This window comes from Gopherus flavomarginatus, chromosome 9 (assembly GCF_025201925.1).
Source record: "Gopherus flavomarginatus isolate rGopFla2 chromosome 9, rGopFla2.mat.asm, whole genome shotgun sequence".
Lineage (NCBI taxonomy): Eukaryota > Metazoa > Chordata > Testudines > Testudinidae > Gopherus > Gopherus flavomarginatus.
In genome coordinates this window covers 73,754,521-73,776,319 of record NC_066625.1, presented here as the reverse complement: position 1 = coordinate 73,776,319, position 21,799 = coordinate 73,754,521, and the positions used below count along the sequence as shown (strand labels likewise).

The 21,799-nt window shown below is 43.3% G+C and overlaps 2 protein-coding genes across 2 annotated transcripts in view; one reads left to right on the top strand and one right to left on the bottom strand.

Annotated features, from left to right (window-relative positions):
- The window catches only part of SLC27A2 (solute carrier family 27 member 2), a 32,358-nt gene extending 25,530 nt beyond the window's left edge, over positions 1-6,828 (top strand). The window contains exons 9-10 of the mRNA XM_050966637.1: positions 3,923-4,053; positions 5,988-6,828. Coding sequence (XP_050822594.1) covers positions 3,923-4,053; positions 5,988-6,164 — 308 coding nt within the window. The 3' untranslated portion in view covers positions 6,165-6,828. The remainder of the gene's footprint in view (positions 1-3,922; positions 4,054-5,987) is intronic.
- A 1,784-nt stretch (positions 6,829-8,612) lies between these two features.
- HDC (histidine decarboxylase) lies at positions 8,613-19,923 on the bottom strand. Its single transcript, XM_050966635.1, has 12 exons — positions 19,763-19,923; positions 17,753-17,925; positions 17,119-17,232; positions 15,490-15,612; positions 14,202-14,336; positions 13,492-13,635; positions 13,161-13,227; positions 12,230-12,392; positions 12,025-12,115; positions 10,766-10,864; positions 9,749-9,850; positions 8,613-9,549 (listed from the first exon to the last, which is right to left on the bottom strand). Exons 1-12 carry the CDS (start codon positions 19,788-19,790, stop codon positions 8,803-8,805), a joined length of 1,986 nt encoding a protein of 661 aa, XP_050822592.1. The 5' UTR covers positions 19,791-19,923; the 3' UTR covers positions 8,613-8,802.
- Between the last annotated feature and the right edge of the window lie 1,876 nt (positions 19,924-21,799).

Genomic DNA, 21,799 nt, shown 5'->3' with positions numbered 1-21,799 from the left:
CTCTCAATACAATCTCTGACACATCTAGTAATTCCTCTGGCCAAAGCAGGGCTGACCATAGTGGACATTCCTGATGTTTCCAGGGTAAAAAAAAACCAAACCCAAACCCCAAACCCAGCAAAACCCCTTAGCCCACCCACCACTATTTCAGGCCATCTTTATTTATCCAAAAGAAACCATAATGGACAAAGAACCAAGATTTCTTTGCATATCACCGTTAACAACTAAAGCAAAATTAGGGTTTGTCTCTTTAAATCATCATCTTTGTTTGCACCTGCCTTTGAAATGGAGATAAACACACAATTGCCATGGGAGAGATTTCACAAGCCAGGTAACCATGTGAATAGTCCAGAGTTCCTTAGCTTCTTCTCAGATTACATTGTAGGAGATGAAGGAAATCTAGTCTAACTCCCACTCGACTTGTAAAACCAGCTAGAAGAGGTGTTAGTATCCAATTACTGACTGGCCTTATGGGAAAGCAATAGTAATTGCTCAAAGCAGTTCTCTTCTTACCGCAGCATTATACAATTGTTGATTTTGTTGCACATAAACTTGTTTTTATATGCTACAAATATTTGTATTTCAATCTCTTAATGCACCTGGGAGTTAACCACACAAAATAAAATACACCAGCTCAGGGAAGAGCTAACCAATCCAGCATGTTCAGGTGCAAAAATATAAAGCTCCAAACCCACAGACCTTTTAATAATATGAGTAAACAAATCTGAATGCCAGGTGGCTTCTTTGAGCAGGTGATCTGGAAGGAGGAAGAGAACCATGCTTATGATGGTGGCTAAATATGCCCATTGCTCTCAATAAACTCACAATCTTTTTCTTTTGCTCTGCACTGTGTTTAGCTTCCACTTTCCCCTTTTGTCTGGATAATGGGGCCTTTACACAGCTCTATGTCAAGCATTAACATGACTGCTAGCTGCAAAGCCTTTTGTGGAGATATTAGCTGTGTCTTCATGTGGCTCCATTTGTTTGTGAAAATGTCTTTGTCCTTTTTACAGTGCTACAAAGCTACTACAGAAAACCATAGGATAGGTGTATGCTTGGGGGGTATTTATGAGATTGTAGTATTGCTAGGGCTAGTTTCCCCATGGTGTTTGTGTTCCTGGGTGATAGAAATACCGTGAAAATATCAGCCCCTTATGCTGTTTTGGCCGCCCCCCGCCCCCAATCAATTGTTTTTCAGGCACGAAAACATCAAGAATGTAACAGATACAAATACCCAGTTATTTGAATTAATGCAGAACTCAAATGCACATCCCTTTTGAATGGTGATGAATGAGGAGAGACTGGATTTTATTCCTCTCCGCTAGGGTGATCAGAGAGCAAGTCTGAAAAATCAGGACAGAGCGTGGGGGGTAATAGGAGCCTATATAAGAAAAAGACCCAAAAATCGGGACTGTCCCTATAAAATCGGGATATTTGGTCATGGTACTCTCCAATCTCACCCAAGATGGATGAGTTTGAGCAAAAAATCCAGAAGGAATGTCCAGAATTACAGTATTTCTTGTTGACACCCACTAGACCAGGGTAGGCAACCTATGGCACGTGTGCTGAACGCGGCACATGAGCTGATTTTCAGTGGCACTCACACTGCCCGGATCCTGGCCACCAGTCCGGAGGGCTCTGCATTTTAAATTTAATTTAACTGAAGCTTCTTAAACATTTAAAAAACCTTATTTATTTTACATACAACAATAGTTAAATTATATATTAGAGACTTATAGAAAGAGACCTTCTAAAAACGTTAAAATGTATTACTGGCACACGAAACCTTAAATTAGAGTGAATAAATGAAGACTCGGCACAGCATTTCTGAAAGGTTGCCAACCCCTGCACTAGACACCAGATAGAGACAAAAAAGCATGGGATTATCATTTATCAGCGACTTGCACAACTGAATAATGTTTAGCATGTTTAAAGTGATACCTTGCTTAAATTTTATCCTGCAAAGCAATTAATGAATACCCTAGTGTAAATCTAGACATTGAATTACCCTAGTGTAAATCTAGACATTGATTTACACTGGTGTAGCAGATAGCAAAATGGGCTTCTAAATTCCTTTTTAAACAATAAGAGCCAGATTTTAGAGTGCTTGGCACTCTAGGTTGACACCAGACTTTCAGAAGCGCTCAGCTCCCACTTAGGGACCCAATAGAAGGCAGATTTTCAAAAACATTCATCGCCCAGCAGGTCTCATTGTGATGCTTATGGTCAGATTGTCCAAGGAACTTGGTACCTGACATGCTGAATTATGTTAAAAATCTGGACACTTGTTTTGGTGCTTAAATGGGAATAGGATTCTCTTGGAAAAAGCTGGCTCTAAATATCTATTAACAACAAAATAGGATTGCAGGGAAAGATTCACCTGTGGAAAATATAGGTTAGCATGAAATCCAAAAAGAATCGGATGTGAAACCAGTGTAACCCTCACACAATTTGGCTTAAACTGCTCTATAGTATAATGTAAACACCGACTTTTGTGGTAGTTGCAGGTGTCAGGACCTGCCAGAGTTTGGCCTACTGTGAGCAGTGCATGAGAAAATCAGGTCTAGCATGTTTTCTGTTCTTTTATGGATTAAAATTAATTCCATAATGCCCCTGTTTGAACATCCATTTAGTCACGAAATGACTGTAGGAATTTATTTTAAATATCAGGTCTGATCTCCTGTTGAAACCATTCTGTCCCCTCCTTCCCTGTCCTAGTTGTTAAAATATTTGCCGTATATTAAGTATCCTGAGTGATTTTGGAAGGGCTAGGGAGGAGGCTACTGAAGGGTTGCAGAGAAGGAAGGAGAGGAAGTCCCAGCTTCTGACTGTATCTGAACAAAACTCTTGGTAGATGGGGAGGCAGAAAAACACTGGAGATTTGTGGATCTGTAACAATTCCACATTAGGATACATTTTGTACATTCCTGAACCATTTATGCCAGAAATACCAGAACCAATTAACATAACGGCCATATTGGGTCAGACCATTGGTCCATCTAGCCCAGTATCCTGTCTTCAGACAGTGGCCAGTGTCAAGTGCAGGGGCGGCTCCAGGCCCCAGCACTCCAAGCGCGTGCTTGGGGCTACAAGCCACTGGGGGCGCTCTGCTGGTCACCGCAAGGGCGGCAGGCAGGCTGCCTTCGGCGGCTTGCCTGCGGACTGTCCGCTGGTCCCGTGTCTTCGGCGGACCTCCCGCAGGCGTGCCTGTGGACGGTCCGCTGGTCCCGTGGCTTCGGCGGACCTCCCGCAGGCGTGCCTGCGGAGGGTCTGCTGTTCCCGTGGCTTCGGCGGACCTCCTGCAGGCACGCCTGCAGAGGGTCCGCTGGTCCCGCCTGTTGAGGTCTGCTGAAGCCGCGGGACCAGCGGACCCTCCGCAGGCAAGCCACTGAAGGCAGCTTGCCTGCTGTGTTTGGGGCAGCAAAATGCCTAGAGCCGCCCCTGGTCAAGTGCTTCAGAGGGAATGAACAGAACTGGTAATCATCAAGTGAGCCATCCCCTGTCGCCCATTCCCAGCTTCTGGCAAACAGAAGATGGATAGATTTAAATGAGACATGCTCTGTGCTCAGTTGCCTGGTTCTTTTTTTACAGCAATTTACAGTAGAGTTCATATTTCTTCTACTTAGGGATCAAATTCACCCCGTGCATAAAACCATGTGAAGCTCTCTGCACAACTTAACCCCAATGTTAAGTCAAGTTCTGAGATTTCACTCAGTCCCATCTGAGTGCAATTTCTGCCTAAGGGTTAAATGGGTGTGGGGGATACTGCACAGGGTTGAGGTTTCCCTCAGTTCTATAAATGTATTGTTCCCATCATTAGAGATCTTTAAATAATGAAATCGCTGAGAAACACAAGCGTTGGCATTTATACAACAGGAATTTAGTTATCAACCATTATTTTTGCCTATAACTGTTCCTCTAGGTCACGAAGGCAGAATAGGAATGGCATCCATTAGACTAAAGGAGGGCTGTGAATTTAATGGGGAGCAGACATACAGACACGTTGTGGACTACCTACCGAATTATGCAAGACCTCGCTTTGTAAGGATTCAGGTAAGGCAGACTTCCTACATGTCTCCTGCCTCACTGCAAAAAAAGAGGGCACTAGTCTGTCTGCATTCTCTTCTCCCTTGTTTCTATGAGGATCAGGAGCGGCATCAGGGTTTTTGGCGCCCTAGGCGGGGATCCTTCTGTGCTCCTGGTCGTTGGTGGCAATTCTGCGGTGGGGGGGTCCTTCCGTGGCTCCCGGTCTTCAGGGCACTTTGGCGGCAGGTCCCTGAGCGAGTGAAGGACCCGCCGCAGAATTACCACCGAAGACCCGGAGTGCGGAAGGACCCCCCACCGCCGAATTGCCGCCGCGGGTGGCAAAATGCCGCCCCCCAAATCCTAGTGCCCTAGGCGACCGCCTAGGTCACCTAAATGGAAGTGCCAGCCCTGATGAGGATCACAGTCGCTTATAATTATGCTGGCAGCACTCTAGGGTCCTCTTTCTTCCCTCGCTTACACTTGTTTTACACCACTGAGAAAGGAGAATCAGGCCCATGATGTTTCCATTCTGCCTGGAACCAGAAAGCTGGGTGAGTACATGAGAATGCAGGGTGCCTGTCATGTGTCTGAATGTATCACGCGTGTCCCTATGAACCAGAAAGGTCTTTCAGGATACAGACTTCCTCTTACGTACTCTTAACACAGCGAAAGGAGCTAAGTTTCAAACTTAGGCTGTGCTGGTCTGCAAACTGCACTTGCAGACATAGGGATCCACCCACCTGGAGCACTGCAGGCTAGAGGCCCTGACACGTCTACATTTTAATACACTGATGAACAAACAACCTCAGGCTTCCTTTTCTATATTATTCATGGTGAAAAATAATGTTTAAGCTAAACAGAGGAAGCCAGTCCTGAGGGTAATCTGATTGTATGTATCTATTTATTACAAATAAAAGAATTCTCCTCTTAAGAAGACCATGTACTTACTGGGATGGTTCATCAGAAGAAAGACAGAGATATTAACATCCCAAACTATTTAATCCAGCCTCTGTCTTTGGGTAGCTATGTGAATAAACACATGAGGCAAACTATACTGTGCTTTGCCATCCACAACACAACCCCCAGAGACTTACCTCACCTCCTGTAGAGATTTCCCTCTCCTTCCTTTTCTGAGCGAAATCCTGCCCTTTTCACACCCTACTTGTCTTAAACTCAGAACAGGGTCCAACTGGTCCTAATAGCACCAGGCCTCATTGGGAAGCCAGCGGATTTGTTTTAGCTTCCCTGCTTTCCAGGAAGGATTCCCTTGGAGCCACCCTTCCGCTGGCATCACTCTGGTTCCGGGAGGCTACTTTGTGCTGGAGCCCAGATGCTCAAGATTTTAGGATGGGAGATGTTATGGCTGCAAGGCACCCTTTGTGGCCTGAAAGAAGCTATAGACTCTGTCACACCGTTTCTTTAATAGACATTAGTAAGGCCCTGATTCAGCAAAGCGTTTAAGCACATTCTTAAATTTAAGGCTTAACTTTAAGCATGTGCTTAAGTGCTTTGCTAGATCAAGCCCTGAAACAATTGTCTCTCATTAAGTTACAGATGGAACATGCATGAGTATGCTCACATGAGTCTCCTGGCCTCGCTGCTGAAGGCCATAGAGATCTGTTCAGGATGGTGGGCAGTGCAGAAGGCCTTGTGTGGTGCACATGCTGAAACCTGCAGAAATAATTCTTGAGTAAATTTAGGTACTTGTACATTTTTGTTAGCTTGTCTCTGACTCCTAGCTATGAGGCTACAGAGCTGTATCAAATCTGAGTTCCACATCTCAAAGATATTAAATGTCTATACTACTGGAGATAGGATTTACATTTTTCTTCATGTAACTATGGCACTTGGAGAAAATGCAAGACAGTTTTCTTCTGAATGATTTGACTTTTACCGCTTTAAAGATAGCACCCACTGTTGGTTGCTTGTTAACATCAGAGTATCCTTTTTGTTTTTTCTAGGATGCTATTGAGATCACAGCAACTTTTAAACACCGTAAAGTGCAATTAGTGGAGGAGGGCTTCAACCCAGCAGTCATCAGGGATGGCCTGTATTTCCTGGATGACAAAGAAAAGATGTATGTGCCGATGACGCAGGACATTTATAACGCTATAAATAACAATAGCCTAAAACTATGAGTGTGTCCAGAAAATCACTGGTCTAGAATATTCAGTTTTCAAAACACGTTAGTGCGTTTAAAAGTCCAAAAAGCCATTTTGGTGAGTTGATAAATGTTACCAAGTGCCTGTATCTGAAATTCTGTGTGATGGAGATGTTTTAATAGTGACACAATCTACATACAACTACTTTTCTTTTTCTATGTGGTCTGTGTGTTAACCTTCACGCTCCCCACTTTCACCCAGGACACACAACAACTCTGCCTCCACTTACATCTCAGGCTGGCTGCTCCTTCCTCTTCCTCTCTCAAACCCAACACTTTCCACTCCCATCACCATATTGCTCCCTGCCTCCACTGGTTCTGCTGTGCCTCTCTCACACTGCCCTTTGTGCCTGGAACAGCCTCCATGACCCAGCACACCATCATTCTTGTTCTTGTGCACAGTCTTGTACTCAAATGCTTTCCTGAGTCAGGGCCTCAGAACGGAACGGAGAGGAAATTCAGAATTAGCAAGGCACATACACATCTTATTAAGCGAATCACAATCAACTTGTGCTCTGACTTATGTTGTGTGTGTAGACTGTAAGCTTTTTTAGAGCAGGGACCTGTCTTTGATTGTCATATAGCACCGTGAATGACTCTGTGGTGCTGTAGAAATAATAAATCAGAATGCTGTGGTGTTGGGTTTTTAGGTTTGTGTGTCCATATGCCACCCAATCTCTGCAGACACACCCTCAGAGAACTGGGTCCCTTGTTAGGCTTTTTGCCAATATACTGAAGTCACTATAAATCAGTATATGACTCCAGGTAATTCACTTTCAGGATTTGAGTTCTGAAGCAGTTCAAGTCATGTGTTACCCTGGAGCCACACCACATTGTCAACTGATTTCACCTGGAGTGAAGAGCGGACCACACATGGCCTTTGTACACACCAAAGTCGTACTGGTTTAACTATACCACTAACTAAAGCAGTACAACCTTTCCCTCCGCACCCCACACCCCATGTGTGGCGGCAGTTGTACCAGAATAAATGTACTTATACCAGTGTAGCTTATTCCAGTACAGGAAGGGGAATAAGCTATACCGGCATAAGGAACCTTTATACCAGTATAACTGTGTCTACATTAAGATGTTTACTGGTATGACTGTATCAGTTTAAAAAAAATCACACCCCTAACCAACATTACTATACAGGTACACAAAGTGTGTGTGGATCAGGCCTAAGATTATTGTCTTATCAGCTCTCCGAACCTTGGATAAGATGCTCTAATTAGTTTTTCTTCATTGTAGCAGAGATGTTCTCTCTTTAAAGTATTTTTAATGCACCGAATAATAAATGTGCTAAAAAGGACTGATTTTTATAATAATTCACAAGAATTTTCCTTGCCAGAGTTACAATGGGGCATTAATAGGGCTGTGTGGAAGGCTAGTGTCCCCATAATGAAACATGTTCTTGGGATGGGTTAGGTTCTGCTAGGGTTAAAAAGCCAGACAAACAGTATAAGAGAAACACTGGACAGGATTAATAGGCCAAATGCTGCCCTTGTTTATATCTGTACAGCCCAATTTACCCCCGCAGGGAGTGGCTGCAGGGAGGTTTGCCTCCACTGGTGCTGCATGGGTGTAACTCGGGCAAAATGTGGTTTTACTGACCAGAGCTGGTGCTAGCTCACTGGGAGCCCTTATGCAGGAATATTCTTGCCCCATCCCCTCCCCACACACAACACATACTAATAATTAATAGGGTGCCCGCTTGAGCTGTTCAGGGCCCTAAGCAATTGCTTAGTCTGCTTATGCCTAGAGCCCTGCGTGGAAACAAAATTTGTATCTGCATCTGAGCCGCACTCCGCAAAAATGATCTGTGGATACCCATATCTGGATGTGGATATCTGTGGATATAAACCAGATATCCATGGTTTAGCAGGGCTCTACTTATGCCTAATGCTGGCTCTGTTACTGAGCCAGAGTTCCTTCCTAGGTTGTGCTGGCACATGTTCCAGGTGCCCAGCAGTGGTAAAATTCCCTGGAGCAGGGTTTGCAATGGTGTAGGCTGCCCACCATCCCCACTACCGTGAGGGCCTATAACTAATTGAATAGATATGCAAGCAGGCCTCCTGCAAAGCCCTCCCTACTTGAAGCTGCCTTTGTCTGGCAGCCCCTCCTGGGAAGGGCAGCATGAGTGAACTCCTCTCTCTGACACGGTGTGGAGGAGCTGTTAGCATCCCCTGCTCCCACAGGTGTGAATCAGTCCCAAGAACTTTTCAATCGAAATCAAGCCACTGGAATAAATGGTCCAAATTCAGAGCTGAGCTACACCCCATGCATTCCCATTGAAGCCAGTGGGATTGCGCCTCATTTAAATCAGCAACGAATCCAGACTGCTAGCTAGGAACAGCCTTCTGGCAAAGCAGAAATCCAAAATCTAATTCAAACCCCACCACAGTGTGGAAGGAGGAGTTTCACAGAACAAGTTTAAGAGGTTTATTTGTCATTTTAATCAATAAATACACACTGTGTTTTGCTTTGGTACAAGCACAGGACTTTTCTTAATGATCATTCACATTGTTTCTCTATCAAACATGGTAGCAGGTAATATTGCATATGAATAAGCCAACTTTGGTTCTCTTCCGCCTAGGGAGGCCAATCTGTTTCACCTGTTAAACAATTGCTTGCAGAGGACAGCAAGGCAGCTGAATGCCACACTGAATGCTGCATTCGGGAAAGCTAGGGACGCTGTAGAACTTGATCAGTTTTCTGAAGGCACTTTTTTTGAGCATCATGACCTCTTTGGGCAGCTTGGAAAGGATTTTATCACCAGGGTGAGAGCCATTTTTCTCAGAGGCTGCTGCCTTTGGGTGGCCGATGGTTGGCACACTGTTGCAGCTCAGGGAGCGGGCTGTCTTTTTCTTGTCTTGTACAGATAAGTAGCTGAAGAGGAAAGAGGATAACTTGTGTTGAGTGACCTCTGGGACATCTTCTGGAAAGCAGTCATCCAGAGGATCCACTTGGGCTTCCAGGTGTTGGCTGACCACACACGTAGTGGGACTGACTGCTAACTTTTTAGGCTGCACTATTATCTTTCTGGAAGGCGCTTTGTGTTCGCCTACTTCCGTGTGAAACGGAGAAGTACCGTTATCTGCCATAGGACTGGGGTTACTTATTATGTTGGGGATTTTGGCCCCATCAGCAGAGTTGCTGGGATGCAGCATGTAATGCTGGTTAATGATTTGGGCCGCAGTTTGTTGAATGATGTGCCAGTCTCGCAGAATGTCCTCTCTGGTTGTGAACTGAGACGTTACAGTAAAGCGGATGATGAACTTGTCATGAATGGTAGCTGGAATGAGGAAGAGGCGGCCAGATTTACTCAGTTCTTTCAAGACCTTTTCTGTCAACCAGTTAGGACCCTGTTTTAAAAATATATAAGAGGAAATGTATATTACAGTGGACTTTGCATATTAGAGATCTACAACAGTCTGTAACAACTGCTAGTGATCTTGTTACGTTCCTTCATATAACCCTTACCCATAGCAATCAAGCTGGAAGACATGACGCTGGCTACTGCTGATTTATTCCAAAATTAATACAAATAATCATCATCTTTACCTTTAAACGAAATACAACCAATCCGAGGTGTCTCTTGGCAGGAATTTCAAAGAAGGGATCACTTCTGACCAAAGATTCAAAGTATTTGGCCATCTCAGTGCCCTATAATTTAAAAAATTTTTTAAAGTGGTTATTTCTCGTGAATGACAAACAATGCAAAAGATGCAAAATTAAGTAGATAAATAAAGTCAACTCCCTTCCCCAACCACCACCTCACACACCAAATGCCAAAACACTGAGGTTCTCAGCTTTGCAATGTAATAAAGATTTCATCCAGTTGCCAACATATCTGGCCTGATCATTCACCGCCTGATCCACAACCCATTGAAGTCAATGGAAAGACAGTGACTTTGATGGGTTGGGAATCAGACCCTTACAGATGAACCCTTGATATCTGTACAAAACTTGAATGAATGGGCTTGGCTGGGGTTTTCTGGAGAAACACTGGAGAATGGAATCTGTCCCTATGCTTCTGGGTTGTGGATCACCAGTAGAGACACTCCACAGCTGATGCTGTATCATATTGTGGCTTCCTGTGCTTACGCTCAGGAGTTTAGGCTTGTGGATTTGCATAGTTGTAGACACACTGACCCTTGCCTGTTTCCAGAACTATCCCCACGTTGTTCTAAAGAAAGCCTTTGTAGTGTCCTGCTTTGTGGAGTGCAGAGGGGTGTTGGATCCGCTTGCCTGGCCTCTTCATAACTCACCCTTGTCCCCATGGAGAGTCTTTGTGTTTGTGGAGGATTGAAAAAAATATTTTGTCTGTATGTCCCATCCTGTGACCCTATTTAGGCAAAACTCCTAGCAAATCCAATGAGAATTTTGCCTCCCTAGGAACTACAGAGTCAAGACCTCTAACAGGCTAAAAGCAGCATACATTTTTCAATAGCATTTGGATATAAACAAACTTCATGTGCGAGAGGATCTCTCCTACCCAGCCTCACAGCTGTGTTTAATGGACTCAGATGCTGAAAAGCAGTATCAATATGTTAACACTTGTCCTGTTAATTCACATACATGTCTGACGTGGGCTTGAAGCTTTTTCACCCCAAAGGAACGAATCACAAACCAGAGCTTCAAAGAGCGAAACCGACGACTCAGTGGAATTTGCCAGTGCTGTGAACAAAACAATGGCACATCAACAAGCGGATAAAAAAGCAATTTTAAAGAGAGTCCCACTTCAGCAGAATAGAGTGTGGTCCTGTACCCCTCTTCTCAGGTGAGTGATCCTTACTCAGACAAGGAGTTTGACCTGATTAAAAAAGACTGTGGAAATTGGCATAACAAACCGTCATTAAAGGAAGATTCTGTGTAGTTATTTTCCCAGGTGTTTGAAAAACCATTATATTTTGGCTACTGCACTCAGATATTACAATGTACCAGACTATATTTAAAAGAAAAGAAACTATATCAAAGAATCCACAAAACTACTTGCCTCCAAATTAACCACCAGAGGGTGCAATGTATGCTAATTAAAGAAATAAACTATACCATACCAAGAAAGGAAACAATTGCCTTTTTCAGGACCTTCATGTGCACATAGCTGAAACGCTGGTCTTACAGAATATTATTTTTGTAACACGGTATTCAGTTTTAGTTAGCTAGCTCTGAAATGATTTGCTTCTTAGCTCTCCACCATCACCACCAGCTGCATTTAAAGCTCAACGAAGTTTTAATTTATCTCATTATTTTACTGCTGTTTCAAATCAAGGAATTTCCATTGTTTCATTGTTGTAGGTTAGAGTAGGAATAAGCCCCGCAAACATGTAAAAACCCCATCGCCTGGGACTGTTATGACAATAAATTACACGGAAGTGACCTTTTTCTGGCTGAGGCAGTGGGCTAGATCCTCAGCTGATGTCACTTAATGTAGCTCCAATTAAGTTAATTGAGCTTTACTGATTTACATCAACTGAGAATCTGGCTCAATATCTCAGTACACACAGACAACAAATGTCCAGGGCAACAGAAGATTGTAATATCCAAGAGTTGTTTGATTAACCTAACTAGCATCTATATTTATCACTTCTAGCTTCTATATTTGATCTAGAAGAGTTTCTGTGCAATTTTACTCTCAATGCAGACTTACTGCCAGAGCTCATGTTACGCTCCCCTATTTAAACTGTATTTACACTTCACTATGATTGCTTCTATACTCTGTATTAGAGATATTCTTATCATCACATGAAACAAGCTCCAGGAGTATTAGGAATCTGGCAATTTTGGTTCAAACATTCTGTAGGAAATGTAAAGTATTGGTTCAGATGGCTACTTACCATGAAATCAGTAGCAGCCCCTGAATTGGCATGTCTGAGGTAGACGGGATTAACACTGAAGGTTTGCTGTAATTTGTATTTGTCTTTGACCCTATCAATAGTAGAATGAATTGTGCTTAGTAAAAAAATTCCTCAGAGGAAGACCTTGCAATTTGTATGTTATACTTCCAGTGTTACTTCCCTTTGCTTGTTTTTCTCTACTCACCAGAATGCAGTACAGTCAAAGTGCACCATCATCCATTTGGAAGGATTGAAAGTAAAAGAATCTGCATATTCGATGCCATTCAAAAATAATCGAAATTCGGGGCAGAGAAAGGCAGTTCCTGCATAGGCAGCATCAATATGAAGCCAGAGTCCCTCAGCGGCACCTGGAGAAATAGAAAGTGTGTGTGGAGTCATGGTGGCTCAGTAAATTAACATATAGCTTCTCCATTCTGGAGAAGTAGGCTTACATTTTGTTAAGGACACAAGAGAAAAGAGTTTGGAAGCAAGACAGACCAGTCCATCTCAAAGATGTTTCTGCATCACCTAAATCCACTGGAAAAGATTGGATCTGGATGGGCCCATCTCTTCTCCACAACAGAACCTTGGCTAATCCTCCCCACTCTGTAAGGCAGCCTCAACGTTTGAGGTCCTGTCATCTGTACTGATAGTGAGTGAAATTCCTCATCACATCCCCACCACAAAGCCAGAGTCGGGGGATCCCAGCAGAATGGAATCCCCACCCAACCAGTGGCAATGGAAGCAGCAGCGCACCAGTCTCTCTGCACCCACTAATCAGAACCTGGATTGGAGCAGGATCCACAATCACTTCCCACTCCTTTGAAACATAGACCTAGTGGCCACAATGATGTCCTGCCAGCCCCTACTTTCAAAACCTCTTCCAGAGTGGAACATCCATGGAACCTCTGCTAGTGGGTGAATTTCATGCATTTTGAACAGGACATATTTTAATGGCTTAATTCAAACATTGCAGACATTAATGGAGAGATTCCCATTGACTCCAAAGGTCTTTGGATCAGGCCCTAAAAGGTCAGCTGGATAGTGATTTCCTGTTTGCTCTTGTCTCCACAAAAAATCCCACACTTGCCTCCCTTTATGCCTGTATATAATCTTATGGTTAAAGAGATGCTTACAAATTGGACCCAGCTCTGATAGACAGTCAAAAGCACAGACACCAGTTGTACCCAATGTCGCACAAACCTGGAAGAAAACAAAGACTTGTCAAGATGGGATATTTAAATAAACTTTTTTTTTGACCCACTCATTCAAGAACTAATCAGAACTAAGAATTCAGTCAGAATGGAAATTGTACCGTCTTATTTGAATAGACCAAAGTGTAAATTATTCACATGTATTTCTACCTTGAATTTGTTATTGTTACCACAGTAGCAAAGTGATTCAGACACATTTTTACATGGACAATAGTAATACACCAATATGTCAGTACCCGAAAGCAGAACTTACAAAGACAGGCACTAGACCTTGGTTTCTGTCTTCTTCGATGGCTTTCTTCAGGGCTTCGCCTCGGAGGGCAAAGTTCTCATCCACAGGCAGAAATTTCATCTTCACAAGAGCAATTAAACCAGCCTTTTCTACTGAGGAATGAGCCTAAAAGAACAGAAAGTGCTGCCTAGAAATACAGCTTCCTCACTCTATTCCCTCCTCTGGAGATGTCGGAAGGAGAGAACAGAAATGGGCTTTGCAATGTGCCTGAGAGGATAGCAAATCTGGGCACAGATGAACTAAAGGAGAAGAGAAAGTTCCAAAAACAAGGGGCCCTTACCAAGAACATCCCTCTCGTTTATAATGAGGGAGATCCAGCTCCAACATCTATTCTATGGCAATATGTATGTTCTGAGGAAACAGATGATCTCTCAAGTGCTGTGCTCTGGATGGAGCACATGGGAGGTTTGGCCAATAGTGGGAAGGAAGAAGGGCTAAATGCAGGAGTGGGAATCAGGTGAATGGGGATCTCTTAGTACCACTATGACCTTAAGAAAGGCATTTCACTTTGCTGTAAAAGCTTCCCCTCAGTAAAACGGAAACACTACTACCCACCTCAGGGTTCATTCACAGCAGCACAGTACTTTGACTACTGATATAAAATTGATATAAAATTATTCAGTCTGATAACACAGGAGCTAATTTGTTTATTCATAACAGTGGGAACCTACCTGATCAGATGCATAAGCAACAAGACGAGAGTTCAGTGTGGACTCATCAGTATCTGGCTCCAAAACCTTCATGTCCAGAATTTTATTTTTTCTCGCTGCTAGCAGAGCAATCAAGGTTGATTCACTAACAGTGCTCTGCAAAGAAACAGCTGCTTATTAATTGCAGAATATCCAGAAGTGTTTTCCTCCTTTCTTGCTAGTTTGGCATGGATTTGCTAGTCACTAAAGCAATCATCTTATCCATCCCCTCTTTTATTTCTGCCACAAGTTATTTCACGTGCAGTAGAACCCCACTTATTTTCTCCATTGTGCTGCTGGTCTCTGTGGACCAGCAGCAGAAAGTGATGCATTTTGAATGCTGCATGCTTGAACAAGCAGGAGAGCATTAACAAGAAAAAAAGTACTGTGCATTTTCTTTTGGCTATAAAGTAGTATAATCCACAGAAATTATGGGCCTGGATCAAGGCCCACTGTAGTCAGTGGATGTTTTTCCATTGACTTCAGTGGGCGTCGGAGGAGGGCTTATGGAAACAGTTAAAAAATGCAGGGCCTGATCCTGCAATTCTTACACATTCAAAGTACCCAGGACTTGAAGTAAATGGGGCAGGGTTACTGGCATGAAGAAAGGTTGCTAGAGAAGTGTCCACTACCCCCAGGTGGTTTCACATAATTTTGGAGCATACAAGGATGATGTGAAATGAAGAAATCAGGAAAAGTTATGTTGGCCTCATTTAGCAATAACACAGGTCCAAAGAGAAATAGCCCCTATATCATAATTCAGGGACTCATCATGCAATGGTGCTACATAAAAATTGGATTTTAAAATTACGGAATGTAACCACATTTAGAGTTAAAACGTTTCTCCTAATATATACTCTAAATCTGCCTTGCTGCAGATTAAACCCGTTGCCTTTGGTCCTACCTTCAATGGACACAGAGAACAACTGATCACTATCCTCTTTATAACAGCCCTTAACATATTTGAAGACTGTTAAGTTCCCTCTCAGTCTTCTTTTGTTAAGACTAAACTACACTTTTTTTTTTAACCTTTCCCTACAGGTCAGGTTTTCTAAACTTTTTATCACTTTTGTTGCTTTCCTCGGACTCTCTCCAGTTTATCCACATCTTTCCTAAAATTTGGTACCCAGAATTGGACACAGGACTCCTGGAAACTTTACCTCAGGTAAAAACTTCCATTAACTTCTAAAGGGAGTTTTGTTTGAGCAAAGGAATAGCCATTCTGAAATGTGCAAATCAATTCTGCAGAACACCCACTGAGCTCTCCTACCTGTAATACTCCTCCTCCCTGGCTGTCTGGATGATGGTGCAAGAACGTATCTGGAAGGCCCAGCATTTTCGCCAGCCAATCCATTACATTCATTTCCAGTTCTGTACAGGCTGGACTGGAGGCCTAGAAATTGGAACAAATCAACTCAGTCATGTTTTAATCCTTCTGATAGTTACCCTCTGATAGTAAACCTCATACCCTATGTTTTCCTTAAGTGACAATACTACAGTGTTTAAAATATCCTCTGCAGTTGACTAGTTTGGATTTGACAAGCCATGGATTGCTGTGCTGACATTCATGTCCAAGAAAAATGGGAGGATATCTCATATATCCCAAAGTTGTTACTGGCACTTATGAGAGAGGCAATGGACTATGGTTAAGGCACTAGGCTGGGACTCAGGAGATCTGGATTCAATTCCAAGTCTGCCAGGGACTTCCTCTGTGACCTTAGGCAAGTTCCTCATCTGTAAAATATGTTTAATAACATTTCCTTTCTCTCTTCCTTGGTCTGCCTTGTCTGTTCAGATTGCAAGCATGTTGGACAGCATCTAGCACAGGGGTAGGCAACCTATGGCACACATGCCAAAGGTGGCACATGAACTGATTTTCAGTGGCATTCACACTACCCCGGTCCTGGATACCGGTCCAGGGGTCTCTGCATTTTAATTTAATTTTAAATGAAGCTTCTTAAACATTTTTAAAACCTTGTTTACTTTACATACAACAATGGTTTAGTTACACATTGTAGACTTAGAGAAGGAGACCTTCTAAAAATGTTAAAATTTAGAGTGAATAAATGAAGACTCGGCATAGCACTTCTGAAAGGTTGCCGACCCCTGATCTCATCACTACTGCAATATACACAATAACTTTTGACCACTTTTGCGACGTGAGCCTCCATGCTGAGAAAGGGTGATCTCCAAACTCCCACTGACCTAGTCTAAACCAACATAAGCCCAAGGGAATTGATAGGGACTGTTACTAGAGGTTGCTGTGCTACTTCCATACCAAGAGCAAAGAGAAACCAGAGCAAAGAGATCAGGTTCCTTCCTAATGGTTCATTTTTGTCATTTTGCCTCTTAGGGCTTGTCTGTACTTGCAGGTTAGAACACATTAAGGTAGTTTAGCTTAGCCCCGGTTGGGTTAAACTAAATAAGCACAAGGCTTTTAGGGTTGCCAACCCTCCAGGGTTGTCCTGGAGTCTCCAGTAATTAAAGATTAATAGTTAATTAAAGATTGTCATGTGATGAAACCTCCAGGAATACGTCCAACCAAAATTGGCAACCCTACTCTTGTTCCAGATTAAGAGTATCCACACATGAGTCATTTAGGAACAATTAAATCATGGAACAACTTTATATGTGCACAAGCCCTTACTGGTGTATCATCCTTGCCCTTGCTGCCATTCATTGAAATTACGACATCTAAAAATTGGAGATTCTTTTTTTTAAAGCAGTTTTATATTTTAGTTGTGCAAACAGCTTAAACTGGTTTGAAGTAAATACATTAATTTATTGATTCATAGATTTTAAAGCCAAAAAACACCATTATGATCATCTGGTCTGGATTTCTGCATAACATAGACCAAGGAACAGCATTTCAAAACTATATAAAACCAACATTATTTACCCATGTGAATCCCAAACAGTTAATAGCATCAGCCAGCATGTCCCCCAGCAGGGAAGGCCAGGAGGTAAGAGCTGGAAAGTAGGCGTGCATATGTGGACTCTGCCAGTGGACAACCTAGATCAGAGATGCAGAGAAATAATGTCCAGAACAATGTCAGAGAACTCTGAAGCAGACATACAAATTAAAACAGTGTGGTGGGAAAGGCTCACCACTCCATGCTGAAGATCTGATAACAGCAAGTTTCAACATTAACAGCAAAAGAGCATTGTCAAAAGATAGTAATATGCAGTAACTAGATAAACTCCAAACTAAGCCAGAAGTATTTATCTAAATTAAACATACAGCCATACATTTTCAAACAGGAAATAATGGTCCTCTGGCAACCATCCATTACAGTAACGTTATTTTACATCAGATTATTCAGGGAGGCTTATAATTGTATTTTATGGAGTTTGCTGCAACTTGTTGATTTCACCATTATTGAATTGCAATCCCATGGGTCTTCTCCCCTGTTAGAATTCCTGTGCTAGTTAATTAAGTAGAGTTCACTATGAACTACTCATTTCCAGGGTGCAGATGTTCACACTGGATGGTAATGACACTTTCTTGAGTCCGGTTCTACTCTAGTTCTTACCCCAGGCATGATAATCTTCTCAATGTCTCTGAAGATGTTGTCCCAGCTGTCTGGCTCTACAGGGGCACTGTCTGGTAGCTGGGCTCTCATGTAACCAGGCTGCACATCAGGAGTCACCCGTCTCTCTCTCACATTGCTCAGATACTGGCAAATGTAATCCACCATTTCTTTCCCTGGAAGAGGCAGGATGTGCTCTTTGAAGTCAGGCCATAGGAACAACAGCACATAGCAATTCACTCACACTCTGCATTTGACAGGGCTCAGTTATCAAACTGCCCAATGAATAGCTGCAGTACTGAATACAGTGGACACTCCAGAGCCATCAAGGCTTGGAAAACTTAACTGAGTACATTAAAAGAGCCATATTTTCCCCCTGTAAGTCAGCTGTTTCTTGTACTGTATCTCACACGTCTCTTGCGAGTGACCCAGTGACGGCAAATCTTGAGTGATGGATTTTAACTTTCAATGGTACAGTGGCATGCGTCCTCCCTGAACGGTGGCTGGAAACTCTGAAGTGCCTTGGTCCCAACCCCTAACTCAAGAGCAGGTCAGGAAGACAAAGGAAAGCCACTGATGTTTGTAAAATGCTTAACATGCCAACTACATTGAAACCTACACAAAGGACCCCTGTGCTTGGCAGTTGCTTCTCTTCAGTGACCATTTTAAAGTAGCCCCAGGGTTTCCAGTACAGATTGTTAGAGTTTAGTTAAAAATGCATCTCTCCTCAGAAGCTGACTTTGGCTAGTGCCTTGAGAGTTTGCTTAAGACTCTCTCTGTCCCCAAGAAGAACCTCCCTTGATAGCATTTGCTTAGCAATATACTTGTTTCATTGCCCATATAATAAAAGATCAGCAGACTCCACTGTAGTAGTTTCAATTACTATACTCAGTTTATAACAGCCTTGTGGACCTGTACTCTCCTGTTCCCCTAAGAACACACACAGTGCACACCACAGCTGAGATGCATTTGTGAAATAGCCTCTCAAAAGGCAAAAGGTTTCTGAATATTTCTCATGAAGGAAAACAGCCTTTTCTCTGGAAAAGGCAGGGAGGCCAGAGCCAGGAGACCTGGGTTCTGGTCCCAGCAATGAACTGGCTCTTTCTGTCAATGGGTCAAACATTTAACTTCTCTGTGCTTACATGTCCCATCCGTAAAGTGGCCTAGAGCCCTTTGTAGCGTGTGTGTAAAAAGCTCTGAGATCACAGATGAAGAGAGCTATGTCGGTGTTAAGTATCAGACGGTATTTCTCAAGCACCTTGTAAGTTGGCACAGTGTCTAATCACTGATGGATATTCAGATAGTCTCAACCTCAACTGAAATTGGCTGAAATGGTGTGTTTCAGAGAAATAAAGATCATGCTCAAACCTTTCATAGTCCTCTCTCTCTCCATGCTGGTCAGGGACTATCCTGTCACTCTCTGAATGCAATCACGGCTCTGGACTCCTTCTCCACTTGCTAGACACTCTCCCCTTCCTGAGTCAGCCGTGGAGTGTGCCTAAATTTTAAACTATATGACGTGTTCTAATGGGCCTGAGCTGTGCCCTGATTTACACCTCTGCAACCACACTGACACCAGCAGGGTTTCATGGGGTGTCAGTCAGGCCGGCAGTTGGCCCACGGTACATAACACAACCCTCTCCCATAAGGTTATTCTAGACTGCAGGGCTACGGACCATTGCCGTAGGCTGCTGTAGCATTGTATTTATAATGGCAAGGAAATGATCTGACAGCAGAGCCAGCCTCTGAAACTCATCTTTGAAGGGATATTCCACCCAATCTCTCTCCTGCTGCTTTACAATGTTAACTCCTGTTAACCTGAGTGCACAGTGTCAGCCTGCTTGGGTATGTGTGTGTAAGTTCACTTCAGTGTGCAGAACCCACCTGGACTGCCATGCTCCACTCCCAGCCCCACAACAGTTCTTCTTCCAGCAAGCAAATGCTCCCCCCCCCACACACACACACATACTTTGATAGCCTGGAGAGGTCCACAGGAAGATCTGCCTCACTCACCTCTCTCTCTGTACTCCCCTGGTTCCATGATGTCTCCTTCGAAAGTCACCCCCTCCAATCTGGGCTGTGAATCTTCAGTTGGCTGCAGGCAGCTCTGTCCTCCTCCTTCACTGCTGGCTGCTCATCCTTCCGCCTTTATACCTCTCTTTATCTGCCAGACCCACGCATTTCAGAAAAGGGTTAACGTAGGCAAATTAATGCAGTGGGAACTATGTATCTAACTCCTCCCCACTGTGATTCTCAGAGAGAGTGTGTGTGTTTTCTCTGCACCCTTTTGATGTCTAAGATAATTTCCTCCAGATGATTTGTTTCTGCATTAACCCTTTTTACTATTGGGAATGCAGCCTGGTGTTCAGTCTCTGTCAACAGCCACAGAGTAAATCACTCTCCATGAAATAAACCAAATACATGTTAATGTACAATTTGGATGAGGATGGGAGGGTGACCAGGATGGTTCCAAAAGCAGCCCAACACAGCATGGGGATAAAGAAAAGCAGCTAGAATCCTTTTCCATATTGTCTGTGCCCATTGGGAACAGTCTCAGTGGCACTTACTTTCCTACCCAGCCTAGTATTGTTAAACCTTAGCATGTTACATCGTGGGCTAGGCCAGTCTTTGATGGGCTGCAGCAGACAATTGCCTAATATCCCAATAGCCAAAAGCAGTGTTGTCAACTCTTGCAAGTCTTGAAATATTTGGTATTTTTCTTAAAGCTCCTGGAGGCATGAGGTGATGCGAGACTCAGTTTTCTTTTTTGGGGAAAAAATGTTACTAATGTTCACAGCTGGAAAGAAAAGCTTGAAAATCTGACCCAAGTGCACCCTAAATCCTTAACAAAGAGAAAGGAAATTAAAGGAACCCAACCTTCCTATCTGCCTTCCTTTCACAGTCTCGTGATTTTGGGTGGTCTGCCTCATGGTTTGTGAATGGCTGGGGTTGGTAATACTGACAAATAATAAATGTGAGAAGGGAGGGATGTCTCAGGGGCAGGGAGGGGGCACTGTGACAGTGGATTATAGAGGCTGAACTGGGCTGAGGCCAGTAGGGACCAAAATCATTACAGATAGCAGTCTTGTGACCTCAGGGCCATATATTGGTGTAGTGCATGAAATTCTGTGTCCTGGTAATGGCTGGAGCCAGGGAGAATAAGAGCCTGCTACTTACTGGCTACTAACAGAATTACTGTTTTAATTCAAGTTGTGTGTTCAGCACTGAAGGGGTGCCTTGGTGAGTGCCTATAGGAACCCATTGTTCATTACATACATGCTAATACAGGAGTTATCCACTGAGTTTTAAGTGGTAAGCATCTACATTTTTAAAAAGCCATCAGAGCAGCCAGCACAGTGGCCAGGGATGGTGTGGTCCTTGGAGATCCAACTGCTCTTCCTGCCTTCTCCTGCCTAGAGCTGGTCTCTCCAGAACAGGGCTGAGGCACATTGGCAGGGTGGAGTGGCAGGAAGCTCATACAGCTACTGTCAGGTCTGCCATTTCTACAAACCAATAGAAGACTCTGGTCTCCAGGGCTATCAACCCTATACTTTCCACCAAACCTGAAGATCACTCATAAAAGATATCAGAGGGTGGAAGCACAGAATAAAATAAGAAATCCACACATCATTGTCATGAGAATGGTTAAAGGATTTTGAAACCCTGACTTTATAGTGATAGACACAAGGAGCTCAATCTGTTTAATTTAACAAGGAGAAGATTAAGTGGTGACTTGACTACAGTCTGTTAGAACCTACCAGGGAGAACAAATATTTAATAATGGGCTCTTCAGTCCAGCTGAGAAAGGTACAGCATGATCTGTAGTTGAAACTAGCCAAAATCAGACAGGAACTAAGCTCTGTTTTGGACTGTGTTCCTGTCATCTAATAAATCTCCTGATTTACTGGCTGGCTGAGAGTCACAGTGAATTGCAGGGAGTGGGGGGAGTGCAGGGATGTGACTCCCCAACACTCCATGACAACTAGTGGCACCTCCCACTTCCTGCGATTTACCATGACTCTCAGCCAGCCAGTAAAACAGATTTATTAG